This window comes from Ylistrum balloti, unplaced genomic scaffold (genome assembly GCF_031769215.1).
Source record: "Ylistrum balloti isolate Yb309-2 unplaced genomic scaffold, AGI_CSIRO_Ybal_v1 Utg369772, whole genome shotgun sequence".
Lineage (NCBI taxonomy): Eukaryota > Metazoa > Mollusca > Bivalvia > Pectinida > Pectinidae > Ylistrum > Ylistrum balloti.
The window spans coordinates 2,349,015-2,369,848 of record NW_026781965.1 but is presented as its reverse complement, the minus strand read 5'-3'; the positions used below and the strand labels follow the sequence as shown (position 1 = coordinate 2,369,848).

At 35.7% G+C, this 20,834-nt stretch overlaps 2 protein-coding genes across 2 annotated transcripts in view; one reads left to right on the top strand and one right to left on the bottom strand.

The window, feature by feature from the left end:
• The first annotated feature begins 1,449 nt into the window (after positions 1 to 1,449).
• Positions 1,450 to 11,966, top strand: LOC132543889 (tubulin polymerization-promoting protein family member 2-like). The gene is made up of 4 exons (XM_060207427.1): positions 1,450 to 1,517; positions 4,985 to 5,235; positions 6,210 to 6,357; positions 8,581 to 11,966. Exons 2-4 carry the CDS (start codon positions 5,024 to 5,026, stop codon positions 8,761 to 8,763), a joined length of 543 nt encoding a protein of 180 aa, XP_060063410.1. The 5' UTR covers positions 1,450 to 1,517; positions 4,985 to 5,023; the 3' UTR covers positions 8,764 to 11,966.
• Positions 11,967 to 15,991: 4,025 nt separating this feature from the next.
• Positions 15,992 to 20,834, bottom strand: part of LOC132543982 (uncharacterized) — a 57,356-nt gene continuing 52,513 nt past the window's right edge. Inside the window, exons 33-38 of the mRNA XM_060207538.1 lie at positions 20,453 to 20,728; positions 19,663 to 20,151; positions 19,021 to 19,153; positions 18,360 to 18,613; positions 17,871 to 18,042; positions 15,992 to 17,457 (exon numbers count right to left, since the gene is read on the bottom strand). Coding sequence (XP_060063521.1) covers positions 15,992 to 17,457; positions 17,871 to 18,042; positions 18,360 to 18,613; positions 19,021 to 19,153; positions 19,663 to 20,151; positions 20,453 to 20,728 — 2,790 coding nt within the window. The remainder of the gene's footprint in view (positions 17,458 to 17,870; positions 18,043 to 18,359; positions 18,614 to 19,020; positions 19,154 to 19,662; positions 20,152 to 20,452; positions 20,729 to 20,834) is intronic.

The following is a 20,834-nucleotide window of genomic DNA, read 5'->3' as shown; positions in this document are numbered from 1 at the left end:
ACACAGAAAATATGAAACGTATACATTAGGGTTTACTACATATTCACAACAATAGATATGCAGCGGATCCAATTTAAAAGTGTCTCATTTTCAAATTTTGAAGTTAAACATTTTATGCTACCTTTCTGAGAAATAAACCTCTTAGCCTTAGAAAGAAAACTACGAAAGGATTCTTGTCGACATTCACTAAGTACACAGTTTTCGGATTATTATCTTGAAATGATGTCATTTGTAAGAGAAAATGTGTTCAAGTTTTTGTCATGACCGACAGAAATATTCATGGTTTCCAGATTAGGTGTTGGGACACAGCGAAGCCTCGTTCTAGCTACCAACTAGGGAACAGAGCCTCCTAAACCGATATGTCTCTCATCATCTGTCGTCTCCTTGCTTAGATTATAGATAATTCCGATTAAAACATACATTCAGGCTACTGTATCGGTGATAAGCTCTCATTCTTTCATTGAGAATTGCCATCTAAATTTTATCATGATAAACAATCAGAAATTAATGATGATGTGAAGCAGTAGTCAACACCAATATATTTCCTTTGATATTTTTTAGTCTCATTGTTTCATCTGATGTAAGAAATGATCCAGCTTTTGGGTTAAACCGGCTTCATTTCTGAAAGCAAAACTATTTACCCAAGGGAGAGCATTCAACAATAACAGTAGCCATAGTTCAATTAGCAATGATAGACGCGACCTTCCAATAGGTCAACAGCGACAAACGACCGTATCCCTCAGCAACGACAGGCTGACAGCAAATTGCTACGTGCATTGTAAATGTGCAGGCCTTAGAAGCGCAAAGACCTTCGCTGATTTTGTCTCTACTTTGAGAACGGCTTTCTTTGTTTGGTCGGTTTTGAAAGACAAGAGTGAAAGAGATCCTTTTATTCCACAAACGTTATTTTTTTATCAAAGAAATAAAAATGTTCTCTGGATGTGGTAAACTTTAACTATAATCAAAATTTAAAATCCTGGGGACAGATTTCGTTCTTTGAACGAATATTTTCATGTTTGCGCTATGCTAATCCAGAATATATCTGTGTTGTTTTTATACGGAACATATCATGATGTTTTCCGAATAATATTTTTGTGTATTATCCTTACTCCTAAGAACGCTTTCCACGAAACTATATATACAAAGGCAAGTTAATTGTCAGGTGACTCCTCTGTTTAGCAAGTTGAACTTCAGAGACGAATTGGTATACCAATATTCCAATTATATTATATTACAATTACAATAAAAAAAAATAATAATAATTAAATGCTTATAATATTAACCTGCACGGTGATAAACCACAAGACGAGAAGTCAGACACATTCAATATAAAGTTCTGTATTGTGTGCTTTATATATAGTACACCACATCACATATCATTTTGAAGCATAATGAATCTGAACGGATGCTGGATGTCACATGACCGCCTGCTGTAGCTAAATATAGCTTTTCTTACAAACGCAGAGGAACGGATCATAAGCAGATCGTCAAGTTGTTGTTATTGTTCAGGTTGCAAGGTAGGTAATTAATCAAGTTTTCATGTTTAAACTCAAACTTTTCAATTATCAATTATATGTCGAAACGGTAACTGCTGTATTGTACTGATATTTAGCATACGTTAGTAAGAGACGAAATGGTGACAGGGAAGCTGTGGTGCCTACTTCATACAAGCTAGATGTAAACATTTGACAAAATATATCCGGTATTTCAAATTACCTCATTGCAAAATCCTTGAAAATAGTATTTGAACCTATATAGTGTAAATAATATTTGCCAACACTGCTAGTATAAATACATGAGCCTCGACACTGTTGCCATTCAGCCTCAGAAAACAGTCAGAGCCCTATTTAGAACTCGCACCGGATCGATACCATAGCGATGTAGACCTTCACCTCCCATCTTCCTTATCACAGCGGCTCACTCGGAATTCTAAAATTATATTTACAGGTTTTAGTCAAGCACTCCTGTTGCTTTTCTCATCCAACAGATACACATGTTTATATTTACCACACTAATCAAAGGACGGACGTTTACATACTCCGAGTATACCCTCACACAGTGATGTGACCTGAGCAGTGCTAATTTGAATTGGCCATAGCTCAGAATATGTGTATAAACAAGCTATGTGATGTGTAACATGAGGAAGCACATACCGATATACGGCATTCAGAATTTTGTATAAAAAACGTTTTATAATTTCCCTTCGTATACACATAATGCACTACAGTAAACACAATACTCTATGAATCATCACATTATTTATTATCAACCAGTTACTGTATAACATTCCGTGGTCACAGGGTAACATTCAGTAGTTACAGGGTAACATTCAGTGGTCACAGGGTAACATTCAGTAGTTACAGGGTAACATTCAGTGGTTATAGGGTAACAGTAAGTAGTGACAGGGTATTTTCAGTGGTTACAGGGTAACATTCCGTGATAACAGGGTAACATTCAGTGGTTACAGGGTAACATTCAGTAGTGACAGGGTAACATTTAGTAGTTACAGGGTAACATTCAATAGTTAAGGGTAAAATTCAATAGTTACAGAGTAACATTCAGTGGTTACAGGAAAACATTCAGTAGTGACAGGGTAACAATCAGTGGTTACAGGGTAACATTCAGTAGTTACAGGGTAACATTTAGTGGTCACAGGGAAACATTTAGTGTTAAAAGGGTAACATTAAGCGGTTACAGGGTAACATTCAGTGGTTACAGGGTAACATTTAGTGGTTACACGGTAACATTCCATATTAACAGGGTAACATTCAGTGGTTACAGAGTATCAGTCAGAGGTTATAGGGTAACATTTAGTGGTTACAGGGTAACATTCAGTAGTGACATGGTAACATTCAGTGGTTACAGGGTAATATTCAGTAGTGACAGGGTAACAATCAGTGGTTACAGGGTAACATTTAGTGATTACAGGGTAAACATTTAGTGTTAACAAGGTATCATTTAGTGGTTACAGGGTAACATTAAGCGGTTACAGGGTAACATTCAGTGGTTACAGGGTAACAATCAGTAGTTACAGAGTAACATTCAGTAGTTACAGGTTAAATTCAGTGGTAACAGGGTAACATTCAGTAGTGACAGGGTAACATTCAGTGGTAACAGGGTAACATCAGTAGTTACAGGGTAACATTCAGTGGTAACAGGGTAACATTCAGTAGTGACAGGGTAACTTCAGTAGTTACATGGTAACATTCAGTGGTTACAGGGTAACATTCAGTGGTTACAGGGAAACATTCTGTTGTTACAGGGTAACATTCCATGGTTACAGGGTAATATTCCATGGTTACAGGGTAATATTTACAGGGTAATATTCAGTGGTTAATATTCATCGGTTAGAGGGTAACATTCAGTGGTTACAGGGTAATATTCCATGGTTACAGGGTAATATTCAGTGGTTAATATGCCATGGTTACAGGGTAATATTCCATGGTTACAGGGTAACATTCAGTGGTGACAGGGTAACATTCCATGGTTGTAGGGTAATATTCAGTGGTTAATATTCAGGGGTTAGAGGGTAACATTCAGTGGTTACAGGGTAATATTCCATGGTTACAGGGTAATATTCAGTGGTTAATATTCCATGGTTACAGGGTAATATTCAGTGGTTACAGGGTAACATTCAGTGGTTACAGGGTAACATTCAGTGGTTACAAAGTAACATTCAGTAGTTACAGGGTAACATTCAGGGTAACATTCAGTGGTTACAGGGTAATATTCAGTAGTTACAGGGTAACATTCAGTGGTTACAGGGTAACATTCAGTAGTTACAGGGTAACATTCAGTGGTTACAGGGTAACATTCAGTAGTTACAGGGTAACATTCAGTGGTTACAGGGTAACATTCAGTAGTTACAAAGTAACATTCAGTAGTTACAGGGTAACACTCAGGGTAACATTCAGTGGTTACAGGGTAATATTCAGTAGTTACAGGGTAACATTCAGTGGTTACAGGGTAACATTCAGTAGTTACAGGGTAACATTCAGTGGTTACAGGGTAACATTCAGTGGTGACAGGGTAACATTCCATGGTTACAGGGTAATATTCAGTGGTTAATATTCAGGGGTTAGAGGGTAACATTCAGTGGTTACAGGGTAATATTCCATGGTTACAGGGTAATATTCAGTGGTTAATATTCCATGGTTACAGGGTAATATTCAGTGGTTACAGGGTAACATTCAGTGGTTACAGGGTAACATTCAGTGGTTACAGGGTAACATTCAGTGGTTACAGGGTAACATTCAGTAGTTACAGGGTAATATTCAGTAGTTAATTATCAATTGAGAAAGACTTTTTGTGGATATTGAAACAAAAAAGGTAAACAATGCGGATCGCCTTGAAATACAAATCGATGATATACGGTGTTCTGAGGGCTGCTATAAAAGCAACACGTGGCCATGCTGTATACTAGGCATTAACAGAGAAAAAAAACTCCCTCGTATAAAAACAAAAACAACCCAAAATAGTTTATTAAAGAGGACACAGATTGTTACCATGTGTATCGTCTGTCGGAAGATCTTACCACCCAACCAAATACTTTTTCAAAACATGCATTTTCAGTATACAATACAACGTTTTTGCCATAAGATTGCATAGCACATATTGCATTTACGGATATGAATAACGAAAATATATGTCGGTTAAATTTATTTTGAATTGATGCCAGTTTGCAAAATAAGCAAGTTATACTATTTCTTCTTGTCTTTGACGTTTTTTTGACGAAATACGCCCCAGTATGGTTCACAACTAGATAGCTGTACTTCTGCTGCTAGTTCTTATCAATAACAGATTTAGTAAGCAGATGTTGAATGCTATCATTACTTTTCAGTGATTCAGGATATGAATATTGTCATCAACTCTTTCAATGAATTAACTAACATATGTTAACTAAAATAACTTGTGTCCATTTGCTTATTAAAGATTTATAGCCCAAGTCTATATAAAACGTAATGCTGTCCATGTTGTCTTACAGTCGAACTCTGGTACGGGACTTAACAACATCAATACGACAATGTCTTCCAGCGATGTTGAACTGAGTAAAGCTGAGATTAAAAAAGTCAGAGAAATTTTCAGAAGTTACATGAAAATATCCAGTAAGTCAGCCAGTCCAGACCAAATCAACTCCAAAGCCCTCGGGAAGCTGACCAAGAAATGCTGGCCGAAGGAGCTTTGTCTATATACCGACACAGTTGCTTTCCCAGCATGCAAAGAACAAGGAAAACCGTATGTTTTACATTTCATTCATACTTCAGTACTTTTGTCATGGTGTTGATATTGAATGTTTGCTTGTTCAAGGGATTACGTGGAAATAGATAGACGAATTACATGGGCTAATTTTGGTAGATGTATAACGTTTTGAAAAGTCACAGTTTTAACATAGGGATGTTACAAAGTGATGTTGAAGTTCCATTGTAATCTTAAACATAAAACCAGGAAACATAATTCAAGCATTGAACTGCTTTCATTTGGCATTCATGGGTATATGGATGCCAAAAAGATAAGGGTAAATACAATCATGCACGTTGACCATGTTGAAATTACCTCGTTTCAGTAGGCATCCTATCATTGGCGTTCAATGCTTATCTTTATCATTCTCAATTCCTCTTAAATTGAAGACAACTTCAGCGCTGATTTCAGATCATTAGCTAGTAATACACATCTGGCTTTGGTAATGTAAAAAACTAACGTGATTTTAACATTTAAGATGTTGCTAGTAGCTATATAACGTGACAATAGTTGTGTCAGCTATCGACAACACTGACTAGAATAATACATTAATGGCTTATGGAATTTCCTTCCCGTGTATGTTATGATCAATGATATCTCGGGTGCTTTTTTGCACTTATCACAAGACATTATCGAGTGATAAAATTTAGAAATATAAACCCGAGAGTTAAGAGAATCTGTCCACATTGCACAGAGGTAATTGATCAATTATCTCAATCTATTCATCTAAATATGTGTCGAAGTTGCTGACTTTATCCAAGTGCTGCATGGTTACGCTCTATACAGTGATGACGATAAAATACCGAGGAAATGATCCCGTTCCCAAATTAATACAATGATAATAGAAAGATACAACCTGATCCTGGTTTTCCAGAAATTAATCTTCTATTATCTAATCTAATATTATGAGAGACATATTTTGTCATGATTTATTTCGTAGTGTTGGATCTTCTCGTTATATTTTTGCTTAGATTCATGCTGATAAACGACGAGAAAATTAAAGATTTCATAAGACGTTGTGCCACAAAGATGAGATCTCTGGGAAAAGAACCGAAGGAATCATCGTGGGAAATGGAACTAATAACCCTCCTGGCTCCACCGACAATGGAAGGAGTTACGGTAATTACATACATAGTTCAAGGTCGTTTTGCTTTCCATCATACAATAACAAAACGGATAAATCAATTTTGTTCAGTGATGATTTTTGGCTTACTACTTTAAGATGTAATAGTGTTTAAGTCGTCTTTTATCCGTGGTCCGGTGTCAAGTTGAAAATAGACCCGCATTGAAAATGGACCCGGAATGGAACCTAAATGAAACCTATTTTTCATCACCCGTTGCTAATGTCTGTACAGCCCGGTAGAAATATGATGGAACGTTCAATCGTAAAACTATTCTAATATAAATAGAAGACATGCGTCCAGAATTGATCCAAGGTTCCTCCATGGCTCCTACAGTCTGAAACAAGGGACCATCCTTAGTTCTCGGGGTCTAAGCCTGGAGGTCAACTCGTGGAAACAATGGAAATCCCCACTCTTCAACCACATGAACATTGTTGGGAGACAAGAGACAAACACACACTCGTGACTTAATGATTGACTTCGTGGTCGCATAGAAACAGTTGAGATTCCCACTATGTAAGTAATATACATTTGTTGAGAATTGATACACTTGCGCAATCGATTCGTAACCGCAGTAGAGACTACAAGGACATTGTTTGGGCGTCGTGTGTCTCCCCAAACAGTCCGCAACAGGTTGAGGGCCTACCAATTGAAAGCGCGGCGTCCCTACACTGGACCCAATTTGTTGCGACGTCACCGTAATAATCGGCGTAACTGGACCCGTGTTCACCATCGTTGGGCCTTACGACAATGGAACAAAATTCTGTTTTCAGATGAGTCCAGGTTTTGTCTGCAACACGGTGACGGAAGGCGCAGAGTGTGGAGGCGACGAGGGGAGCGTTATGCGAACTGCTGCTTCGCAGAACGGGACCGCTTTGGCGGCGGAAGTGTAATGGTTTGGGGTGGTATTTGTGGGGGGACTCGTACCAGGCTTGTTGTGTTAAATGACAATTTAACCGGCATTCGATATCGGGACGAAATTTTAAGACCAGTGGTTCTGCCATTCTTAAGACGCCATGGCGTTGGCGCCATTTTTCAACAGGATAACGCACCAGCGCACACCAGTTGCGTCAACAGAACTTTCTTGCAGCAGAATAACGCACAGATGTTAGATTGGCCATCTAAATCACCTGATTTGTCACCGATTGAGCATGTCTGGGACGTTCTTGGGCGACGCGTTAGAGAACGTCAAAATCAGCCGTCAAACTTGCAGGAGCTGGCCCAAGCCTTGATCGCTGAATGGAACAACATCTCTCCTCGAATTATCCGCCGGTTTACGAGTTCCATGCGACGACGCTGCAATGCTGTTTACTTCGCAAACGGTGGCCATACCCGTTACTAATAGTGTTACCTTTGAAATTGACCCCAACGTCCTCTACAGTCAAATAAAATCAACTGAACGCAAAGTTTTATAATGAACCATGACTGCAGTTTTATCAGAATTGATCAATTACTTTATTTGTACATGATTGGTAAGGATTTATGAAGGGGTTAATAAATTAATCACAGAATAAAGTAGTGTTACCTTTCTTTTTTTGTTCAGTATACACTGTTATAGACGAATTCAAGGATCAAATCCAAGGGGTCGAAAAGGAGACTAGAGACCGATAAGCCTAAACGCTCGGAATCACCTGACCGATATATCGAGTAATCAGTACTTAAGTATACAGATATCTAATAATTTCTTCCTACCCACTCTATGTTATTTGTTAAGATCTCTTTATCATTCACCCCTGTGATCCTGATACTAGTCTTGACTGTGGTTATTGCAAGGGAGATAAACCCTCATTGACGGATTCTCAAATTTAACTGCACATGTTATTACACTGCAGGTGTGTTGTACATTTTAAGGCCCAATAAATTGTGAAAAAAAACTAGAAATGGTAGAAATGATATCAGCCTTTTCGCTACAGGTTTTCAACAACCTTTTCGGTTGATTTTTTTTTCACATTTCACATGATTTAGAACAAAAACATAGGCAAGAACAGATAAGAACTTTTAAATAACAAATAAAGATCACAAAATGGTGGGCGCCAAGATCTCAAGCAAAAAATCACTGCTCAACTTTATATTTATCTGGAACAATCACCAAATATTCCGAATGAATTAAGAAAGAGATTCCTAAAAAATCGCAATAACAGACTCTTTTTTTTTTTTACCGGACTCATGTTTCTGATAAACATATATTTTATGTAATTAATCTGTCTTACTTTGTATTTAGAAAGAATCAAAGACTGGAAACGTCAGCCATTTCACAGACAGTGCGGCATACACCGGGACACACAAGGAACGGTTTGATGACAGCGGTAAAGGGAAGGGAAAGGATGGACGTGTGGATACTACCCCAAAAGATGGATACGTCCAGGCATTCAAGGACAAGGGCACGTACGACCAAAAACATTGAGGAGACGTACTATATACAGCTGTACATTTTGTATTTATCTTTATTATATTTGAATCAAAAGTTCTAAGCAGGTTCTCCTTCTGTGACAGATGATCCTTCACTTAACCGTACATCATAAGCGTTTAGTTAACATTATATTATGATACAGTAATGCAATGTGGAAAATTATGTAAACATGATAAAAGTTAATAGGGTTTGGGTGAAAAGTATCGTTCACCTAATTGGGCAAAACAAGGAAATCCTAACCCGATGCAGATTATGACATTGCTGAACTTTACATGAATTTCTTGTCTTGACACGGTATCCATGTCTTCAGGTATTGGTTGACAAAACAGATTATTATACAATAAAATTAAGATAAATCACTGTAAACTTGAACATTGCTCGGAAATGAACCATAGTAAGGTCTCGTTTAACAGAAAAGACACTGTAATAGGTTATATAGATATGTTTGTCAGAAGTTAATTTATTATGGATAGATACTTAGCGGTTATACTTAATACTATTTCCATCATTATATACTGTCATTTATTGACATTTTATACTTATTTTTTAAACAATGTAATACATTTGTATTTGTATGTTGAAACCATGTTCTATTGCTGGTATTAGTATGTATCTTATTGTATGAGAAACATTATAAATCAAATCTTTATTCTAAAATACGTATAAAACATGCTGAGATGTAACTTTAAACTTTGACCTATTTAAATATATGCAATACCATAAATGGCAAAAAAATTGAATAAGCTATATATTTCGATATACATTTGTCAATAATTGGTAAAGACCCTTTGTAAATTGATGATAAATTCTTGACGCAACGATGACTTTTCAGAAAGTGTTGAAACGTATATCGAACAGCTGGCTGTTAATCAGGTGTGTCTATTTCTATCAGTCCTTCATTTAGTCATTAAATGGGTTCGGTATTTCATCTTATAGCTGATAAAGCAGAGTAACTTGCTCTTAACGCGATATGAAATGTGCTCCGAAATTCTCATAAAATTATATCATGATTAAGTTTATTATTCTTCAATTATTAATTCGTTATCTTACTTTTACACAATGTGTTCAGAATTCAGAAACCAAAGAAACAATTTCTCACTGTAAAATAGAGTAATGTCCCTTTTATTGTGATTTTCAAAATAGGTTGTGACCAAAATCAAACCATAAAGCTTCTTATCGATAATGTAAATCTATCATGCACGCTGCTTGTTCACAATTCCATGGCTGATAACAAAATATGCAACACAATAATGGCAGATTGCAAGGCAGCATTAAATTAGTGATCTATAAAGAAATGATTGGGTTTGTTTTTGTAAGGCACACACACACACACACACACACACACACACACACACACACACACACACACATTGATATGTACCAAAGATCAAGTCGTTTAGTTTATAGTAAATGTTTCTACTCTTTATATATATTTTAGACAATGTTTTTACATTTGTATGCCTTCATTTTTGATATATGTAATGTAATATTTTGTAAACATTCAGTTATATACCTAACATTCATTATTAATCAGTTGGCACCAATATTATATTTGTTCTTCAGAATGTTAAATTATGTGACTCTAGTACCTGCCGTACCCTTGTGGTTTCTTGCCTTTGTTCCCATGCCGCTTAAAATCAGCATTTTTTCTAAAAGAAATTTTCATCGATAACGTCAGCAGTATATAACAAAAACATCAATGATGATATTTTCATAAGTAGTATTTTGCGGTTGCAATCATTGAAAAAGATCTTTGTCAATAATAACTATTACGTTTTCCGTAATTTTTGTTATAATTGATATGAAAAAACACTATGAATGAATTCTATGTGTTTTTAATGATTTTTTTATAGACATTATTTCCTTCATACGGTCCCCACATTTTGCAGCTCCTGGCTTTGATAAGTCTTCGCTACTTTCAGTTTCTCTTTTGCGTAAATGACGATAACTTTCCTTTCCGTATGTAAGACTCAGGTTGATACTTCTTTGAAGTAATTGGTATTCGTTGTAATATAAATCTTATATGGGACATTCAAGTTCAACGGGTAAAGACTTCCCTATTACTCTTAACGTTTGAAGATTGTCGTAATGTTATCGGTGTCAATATATATATATATATAAAAAAACCAAAGATCGTAATATGTTTCTTTCATACTTTATATCTTTATATAATTTCTATCAAATTTTTATTGTATATATCATGAGAGTGAATCATAACAAAAAATAGCTATCTATTATCATAATATTATCTGAAGTAATTTCAGTAAGTATAAAAACGGACGATTTCAAAAACTCATCACAAAAATATCTTTTTATACAGAAATTGATTGAAGGAATGATGAGAGATAACTAGTAATGTTTTGGTACCAGTTCGCACTTAGTCGCTGTGAGCTCGAGTTACCATGTAAGCAAAATACATCTAAGATCTACATGGCGACTGTTGGAACAATAGGAGTTACTAGAATAGATTTCAAAAGTTAATTGTTGATCTGATACAGTAGCTCGGCACTCATCGAGTTTTCTAATTGACCTGTTTTAAGTTCATACATACATTATTTTATCATTTTTTAATTGGTCCATAAAATTCCGCGTGTGATTCTTGTATTTGAACCAGCTATTATGTTGTAAGTCAGAACCATTAAAATATTTAGCATGAACTTCTTTCAAACGAAAAAAGCTACTTACTTTAAAATTTTTGACAGGCAGTGAAATCGATTAACCTGAATGTCGTCAATATCCCTTTCAAACAAAACACAAGACTCCTTTAGCGGAACGTTGTGTTTTTTGTTTTTGTTTTTCTTCCGTTTTTCAACATTTTGATTGTCACGTGGTTCTACGGACTAGATGCTCTTTGCAACACTTCAGACTTTCATTTGAAAGAATTGGCCCCTTAGATGAAAGATCTGGCTGTCATGTGTAGCACCATTGCCTTTCGTTCAATGATCTCGACGTCAGTGAAATAAGATTGCATTTGAATGAAGAGATCTGGCCGTTGAGTGAAATAATGTAGTCTTCCAATAAAGCAGGCTGTTTATTACGTTTCAACAAAAACTGGTCATATGGAGACAGCATGCAATTACATTAGATTTTCTGTAACCTTCATAATTAGGCACGTTAATTGTTTTCATATTGTATATTTCGAAACGTTGAAAACGGGTTGTAATGCCTGATTTGACCTCGGTAACTATTGATGTAATATGCTCTGTATTAAATTTGATTTTCTTATTGTCTGGAGTCTTATTTTTGTTTATTCAACACCAGGACCAAACAATTTACATACTATTTGTACGTGTATAAAGAGCACATCCTTCTTGGATAAAATACAGGGATGAGAACCTTTTTGTTTTGATAGTTAACTTGTGAAAAAATACGGGAATGCTTTTCTATGAAACCTGTGGGCATATAATCACACATCAGTGAAGATCTAGACCATCAAACACTAATCCTCCTTTAGGAGAAACTAGAAAGTTGTGCTAGATAATATTTACAAATTAATTTATATTTAACGCTATTTCGAATATTTCCTTGTCTGTAGACACAAAGGTATAATTCGTCTTCGTATTTCATTTGTCGTACATTCTTTCTCAGTGTGCAGACGCTATGGTTTGTTGAGAACAGACATTGGGATCTATCCTGATTAGTTATTGATGATGCGGTATAATGTGTGTTTCCCAATGTGTAGACGTTGAGAAATGCGTCGTCTTATTGTGTGAAGACGCCGTGGTATTGATTGTCATGTGCTAGGCGCTATAGTATGTAATCTACTTATGTGTTGAGACATTGTTGGATATTTTGACTGTTTGTGATGAGACGTTGTTGGATATTTTGTCTGTTTGTGATAAAACGTTGTTGGATATTTTGTCTGTTAGTGATGAGACGTTGTTGGATATTTTGTCTGTTATGATGAGACGTTGTTGGATATTTTGTCTGTTTGTGATAAAACGTTGTTGGATATTTTGTCTGTTATGATGAGACGTTGTTGGATATTTTGTCTGTTTGTGATGAGACGTTGTTGGATATTTTGTCTGTTTGTGATAAAACGTTGTTGGATATTTTGTCTGTTTGTGATAAAACGTTGTTGGATATTTTGTCTGTTATGATGAGACGTTGTTGGATATTTTGTCTGTTTGTGATGAGACGTTGTTGGATATTTTGTCTGTTTGTGATAAAACGTTGTTGGATATTTTGTCTGTTTGTGATGAGACGTTGTTGGATATTTTGTCTGTTTGTGATGAGACGTTGTTGGATATTTTGTCTGTTTGTGATGAGACGTTGTTGGATATTTTGTCGGTTTGTGATGAGACGTTGTCTGATATTTTGTGTTTTTGTGATGAGACGTTGTTGGATATTTTTTCTGTTTGTGATGAGACGTTGTTGGATATTTTGTCTGTTTGTGATGAGACGTTGTTGGATATTTTGTCTGTTTGTGATAAAACGTTGTTGGATATTTTGTCTGTTTGTGATAAAACGTTGTTGGATATTTTGTCTGTTATGATGAGACGTTGTTGGATATTTTGTCTGTTTGTGATGAGACGTTGTTGGATATTTTGTCTGTTTGTGATAAAACGTTGTTGGATATTTTGTCTGTTTGTGATAAAACGTTGTTGGATATTTTGTGTTTTTGTGATGAGACGTTGTTGGATATTTTGTCTGTTTGTGATGAGACGTTGTTGGATATTTTGTCTGTTTGTGATAAAACGTTGTTGGATATTTTGTGTTTTTGTGATGAGACGTTGTTGGATATTTTGTCTGTTTGTGATAAAACGTTGTTGGATATTTTGTCTGTTTGTGATAAAACGTTGTTGGATATTTTGTGTTTTTGTGATGAGACGTTGTTGGATATTTTGTCTGTTTGTGATAAAACGTTGTTGGATATTTTGTCTGTTTGTGATGAGACGTTGGTGGATATTTTGTCTGTTTGTGATGAGACGTTGTTGGATATTTTGTCTGTTTGTGATGAGACTTTGTTGGATATTTTGTCTTTTTGTGATGAGACGTTGTTGGATATTTTGTCTTTTTGTGATGAGACGTTGGTGGATATTTTGTCTGTTTGTGATGAGACGTTGGTGGATATTTTGTCTGTTTGTGATGAGACGTTGTTGGATATTTTGTCTTTTTGTGATGAGACGTTGTTGGACAGATTGTCTTTTTGTGATAAAAACGTTATTGGATATAGTCATTTGGTGTGTAACTGTTTGTTGACGTTTAGGTATATATAATTCCTTTATCTAGAAATCCGGTATTTAATACTATCTTGTATTATGTAGTCTAGATTCAGGACGAAACCAAAACACATTGTTAAAATTACTTTATGCATCTCCTTTGTGATCAACAACCTTAAAATTGCTAAAAGAGAAACGTTGGCCCCTTTCAGTGTTTACTGCAAAAGTACAACACTAAACCGAACACGGCATAACCAATCACTTTATTTCCAATCAAATTCATAAAATATTAAAACATGAACAATGAATCAATAACTGGTCACAATAATTAACGTTTTACAATATATGACTTGAATACATCAGTATTTGCTACAACTATAGTTAGATACCGTTGTATTACATGATATATAACCCCTATCCCATTCCAGTGATCTGACATTAAATTGTAGACGGAATACAATATAAACAACCGAATATTAATACAAAGCTTGCTTTACTTCGCTAAGATCTGGACATTTCGCTCTGGATATATAAATATTGGTTTTATAGACTATCTCTTTCGGAGTAAAACAGTTGAATTTTGTATATAAAAAGTCCTCTTTCTGTATAATCCTTATTCTTTTTTCTAAATGTAATAGTTTCATTATACATTGTGTAAGTAGCCAGGCATCCCTTGTTGAACCAATTTTATTCAATGTATTCATTTGTAAAATCGTTCTAATTTGTATATCTAACTCGAGGTCGTGTAATGAAACGTTTTACTTTTCATATATTTCTTTTGAATAACTTGTACATGCATGTACCTAGTCATTCCAATGTAGATAATAATGTTTTATAATACTAGATAAGCACATGTAAAATAGGAATGCTGCATCGTTCTGATATATGACATCGCCTCAAAATTAACTTTGTGTGTAAATTATCACAGTATTGTAATTATTTAATTTAAATGTAAAAATACGTTTAACTTTCGTTAAAATTCTACAAGTACATATAACGTGTCTTTTTCATCAGCAGTTCATAGAGAGCATCAGAAATTTTGACCAAGTTTACAATAGAACTGTCAGCAGTTTTACGTGTAATAATTGGACGGAATTTTGATTAAATACAATAAAGCATGTTCAAAGTAGTAATAATATGTTTTAACGATATTTTGTACAATTTTGAAATCCATCTGTTGTTTTTTGTTCTTTTGTGGTGTTGATGATTTAAATCACAATGCCAGTGTTGTTACCACGTGTAATGTTTAATTGTAACATAATAGTGTTAACCTCCAGCAATATTCCTTCCCGTAATGATGTTTGGTTATTGGTGAGCTGTGATCTTGTAATGTAGTTAATGTTTATTGCAATCAAGTGATCTTAAAATGTCTGGTATTTGTGTAATTTGGTCCTCATGTCATTATAAAGTACTGTGATCATTAGATTTTTTTTTTTGAAATGTGATTATTCTGCATTGTTATCCTATAATGTCTTGAGATTAAGTTGCGATTATGTGATCCTGTAATGTCGTGAGATTAAGTTGCGATCATGTACTCCTGTAATGTTGTGAGTTTGAGTTGATATCGCGCCATCCTGTCTAATAAAAAATGACGAATGCCTCACGGAACAAATACCACACTAGCCCTGCTTACATGAGTCATACTCATTCTATAATAGTTCCATATTAGGAACCACGTGAACGGACTGGATTGGTATATAGTGACGTATTTGCAAGTAATGGGGATATTCAAAATCAATAGATCAAGGTGCCAGAACTAAAGACTGCTTAGATTACAAGAAAGATGCATAAATAACAAGTTATATGAAAGAAATCATCCATGGGGAAACACAGCTATTAATAGTGGTTTTATTTCCTAGCGTATAATCAGATATTAGGACTCGAATTGCTACGAAAATTCACATCAATAATAAGGTTACCGCAACACGATCGAAAAAAAGCAGTTTGAAAGGTTAAACGTTGTCAGTTAATAGTTTTATCTACTCACATTTCTAAAATATACTACTTCAAACGAGTATGTACAACGTATCTAATTATGTTTCCATCTTCTTTGCATTTTATCAGTTAGTATGGACTGTGGTCATCCCAGTCGGTGTCCTGTTTGCATAGGAACTTCTCGCTAGAGCTCCTTTTGTAAGACCCAAGCTCTTTCCACCTCTTGCATTCATTTCAAATATTGAGTCGATCCGGTCCTTTTCCATGTACACGTTGGAAATCGAGTTGAGGAGCCTGTCGATACGGTCTGGGAATTCATCGATCTTGCCTGCCATGCTTTCCTCTTTGATTTTCCTGACGTCGTCTGGCTTTAATGTATTTTTGTCAACCGTACCGATCCCAGTCCATAACTTGAACCGCTCGAGCATGAACTGAACAATTTCGTAATCATTGTTCTGCTTGTCGATGTCGGAACGCACAGCACTGAATGTCTCGTTGAGGATTGACAAGAACATATTGACAACAATAAATGTTATCGCCACAACATACAGAAACAGAGAGATCTGAGTGATTACAGGATTAACTCTTAACATGCTGTAGATTTCAAATTTCCCCATCATCATGACAATTCCGGACTCCAAAGCTGTGATGAACGTGCTGAACGATCTGATATGTGCCACATAGATCAGATAGAAGAATTGAATAAATGCCAGGAACACAATGTTAAAAATAATGCTAAAATGCATTAGATCTTTGCATGAATTTTTCAAGGTGGAAGCCAGCAAAGACATCTTCTTGTTGAATCGCAATAACTTCAAAAACTTGAGTGTACCAAAGAATACCAGCCATCCTATGATATAGCTGAATATTTCACTCCAATATCCTACATACTGGAACTTCATGTACTCATTTCCATGGGTTTCTTTAAATCGTTCAGTAAGCTTATTTGTGATGATCAGGCGATAGAAGTACAAAACAACTGCGGTGACAGACATCCCGCAAATTCCAAATTCTATCAAATTCCAAAACTGTTTGAAATATTTTGCTTTCTCTCGTATGATACCTCGTGTTTCACGAATGACAAAGTAAAGAGTGAAAAGGAGATATATGACTTCACAAGCAAGCTGGAACAACATAACTGAGTTCATGTAAGGGAGGAGTGTGGCAGGTTCGAATCGGTACGATGGAAAAATTCCATTACTTGGTCGGAATTCTGCAAGTAATGTTGATATAGAAAATAGATTCACACCAGGGTTGTAGACTGTAAATTCGACAAAAATTGCCCTGGTATACTTGTCGATCCATCCCTCGCTTTCTAATTGTGCCATTTTCTTGGAGATTGAATGTGACGATCCCTTAAGCCTGACCAGGTAACCACCTCCAGCGTACATAGCCATCTGACCCCAATATGGAAAACCATCGAGTTCCGCAGCTGAAGTATACCTGTATTCTTCTCTTGTTTCGTCAGATGAGTTGCCATACATCTTCCTCCAGCCAACTTGGTACTCTTCCTCATCTTGTTCCATGATAGTATATTCACCATTGCATTCCGGTATCACTTTGGCTATGTCGTCGGCAATACGACACGTATCTAAAAAGAAGACACGAGGTAACAATTGAAAACATGTGCTGTGAGAGAATGGAACTTTTATAAACATCGTATGTCAGATGCATTTTAAGATAATTACGAATCAAAATATTAATGAAAGTTCCAATAGAATCTGCCTTTAGGTAAGGTAGTATACATTAAAACAGGAAGAAAGAAACCGAAACCGTTTGGTGTTAACACTAATGATCATACTGGACATATTTTAAGAACTAGAAAATTTCCAGTATTTACTGAGGCTGACTTCATTATACGATTCAGCATCGACTCTTAGTCGTGTATTATATGCTTTGCATTTACGATTTCATTATCAAACATCAACCACTCCAGTCAAGTGATATGAACTAGCATATATTTATGATAATAAATATATTAAAATGCAGGTGTACATGATATACCTTTTTTGGTGCGCAACTGTCTCATAGTAGCGTAGCCCATTAATCGGGACACTTTGTCGTTAATATATCCTCTTAGAAATAGAGGATGATCATCGTTGTACCATTTGTTAGCTCGTATTCCAGTAGCCATTCCAGTCTTTGCCCATGTCCAAAAGTTCTGCACATTTGTAATCTAAAACACAGAGACGAAACGGAAGCTAATCTTAATTAAAATGAATACTATACCATTTTACATCTTTGTATGCAGATAATCTGTAAATCAACTTCATTATGTATATCTAACATTTGATGTTGTCAATCCAAGTAAAGTGACCGCTTTTTATGTCTGACTTCTTAATGAATAACCTATGCATTTAATGGGAGTAACACAAACTTCAGCGAAAATAAAACACAGGGAACATAAACAAAATACAAAGTCAGGAACCATAAAACATAGTCTCGACATAATGCATGGAAAAGTAATTACGTATCTTAATTCAAAATTTGTACCTTTTCGAACTTATGATTGGTGTCATTCGTGATGATGAAGACTTGTTCCATGCTGAACTTGTAAAGGTACGAGTCGGTATTTCGGTTTTGGTAGCTAATAACCATGAGTATCCAAACAAAAAAGGAATAAAAAATTATTTCCCTTATCACCGCCCACATCTTGATTTCTTTCAAGCGCACTTCCCGTGCCTTGTCAAGAAGTTGATTATCAGCAGGTACGTATGACGCCTTTTTCGGTTTTGTGACTCCCGTACCTGTAACAAAAAAGGAATGAACGACATGGAAGTGTTACTTAACCTCTACTAATTATCAATATCAAGTCAGGCCAAGACATTTATGGTGTTATGCTATGTTATAAATTGAAACTACAGTTGTTGAGGGATAAAAAAAACATATTGTATACAATCGTTTGGTTACTACTGACCGCCCGCCCGCCAACACATGCACGTGGAGTTCCAAGCGAACATAGTACATACATATGTACCAAAATAACCGGGGTTTTGTTGAAACTTCGTTATGTATTGCTAGTTTATTTAACAGTCAAGTGGATTATCTATATATAAGATAAAAATCCTGTTTAATGACGCTTGTGTGATGAAATTTGTGCAAATCTCATCTCTCATAGATATTACGGTAAGATATTAAGCACTGAAAAATTTACCAAAATCGTCCATGTGTAAATATTCTTCGTCATTAGCAAGGTTCTTCGGTTTTTCTTCGTCTTCAGCATCTTCCTCCTCGTCTCCACCGGGGTTCTTGATGATGAGTGAGAAGAGTATAGCAACAGCAAACACCTGTAAAATTGCATACAATGTGATGAATATTACAAACAGGAATGAGTTAGGGTAATCCAATAGCCTACTTAGTGTATATAGAAAATAATGTATAAAGATAAATTATAAAATGACATAGATAATGTTTTAATGATATATAAATCATAAAGTTATTTCGACACATGAAACAAGGTGAACAAAACTTAAATACCTATAGTTAAGATGCTTCCAGGTAGGGAATTATATTTATACAAGTACTCTGGCTTGGTTGGTCAAATGCTGGTTGGAGATAATCAGTTGTATGTAAAAATTTTCAAACATTCCTTAACATTTAAAAGCTGTAGATTTGTCAAGAGAGGCAAGATTGCTATGTTTTGAGTGTTGTTTTTTTATATTAACGCCCTTATAGATGCGTAAGCAACAATTTGATTTTTTTCACCAATCACTTGCTTATCTTTGACCGACCGGGACCAAGAGGTTTGACTAAGAAAAAGATTATTTTTCATGTTTGGCGTGCCAATTAGGCTTACCTTGATAGGCTGTGTGATGAAAACTGAGGCGAAGAAAGATATCAACATGGACGTAATCCATTGCTTGCATTTAACGTCTTGGAACATTACACCATAGAAAGTGACGAATGCGGCAGAAACCAGGACAGTTAACCATAAAATAATCCAAGCAATGATTGTAAAGAACCAAGGAAACTCCATCTTTTTCTTCTTTTTCTTGCCTTTATTTGATACATCAGCGACAGATAAAGACGTATAAGCACGTGTCATGGACGTATCTGGGCGTTTCCCACTCTCTATCAGCATGGATGAGCTTACTCCCGAGGTGTTGGCGGCACTCTTTAATCTGGGGTTGACATCTGTCATTGATGCTGTTGTTTGCGAACTATTTTTGATGGCTTCTTCTACTCTTGACGGCCTTTTGCTCCGTGGCCTTGAACGTCGGAATAGGTACACGAGCAGGAAATTAACTGGAAACACGATCAGGTTGCAGACTACACCAATATAGACCTGGAATAAAAGACATTAAACATATCATCTGTATATAAAGTCCCACTTGAATGCAACTATGTGCGGAGATGCCATATAATGCCAAAACGTTGTATGTTGGTAAACTTAAACCGTAGATAAAATGTTTCGCGGCAAATTATCCTTTGGAGGACATTGTTTTGTAATATTGAGAATAAGGATAAGGTAAATCATGTAGTTTAGTATATATTGAATAAAACATTAGTTAAACGTTTTCAACGTAGATCATATGGTAAGATGGACATAACTTAAAATACTCTGGACAACAGTGAAGGTGACTTACTTGAGTAGGCGATAGGCTGAAAGGACCAAACGTAAATGAGTTTCCAGATTCAGCAGCACTGTTTTCATAAAACATGGCATTGGACAGCATGGTAACATAAAGGAGACAGAGACAGCAGGATACACGCTGGACACGCGTGAAACGGCTCTGCGGTGGTCGAGCTACCACCGAAAACCACAAATGACCATCATTGAGATTCTTTGTAGTCTTTTCAGTGAACAGGTGCCCGAACTCTGTCATTTGTTCCTTCCCGGCTACGGCGATGATTCGATCAATCTAAATGAGAAATTAGCAAATACGACACTGGTGTTAAATAGATTCATCTCGGTTTGTTCATACATGTTATATTTCATTTGCAAACTAATAATCAAATATGTTCGAA

Excerpts from the sequence above, each read along its gene's own strand:
- LOC132543889 (XM_060207427.1), top strand. The coding sequence starts at position 5,024 with ATGTCTTCCAGCGATGTTGAACTGAGTAAAGCTGAGATTAAAAAAGTC. Across the intron at positions 5,236-6,209 it reads TGCAAAGAACAAGGAAAACC|ATTCATGCTGATAAACGACG; the intron begins GTATGTTTTACA and ends ATTTTTGCTTAG. Across the intron at positions 6,358-8,580 it reads CGACAATGGAAGGAGTTACG|AAAGAATCAAAGACTGGAAA; the intron begins GTAATTACATAC and ends CTTTGTATTTAG.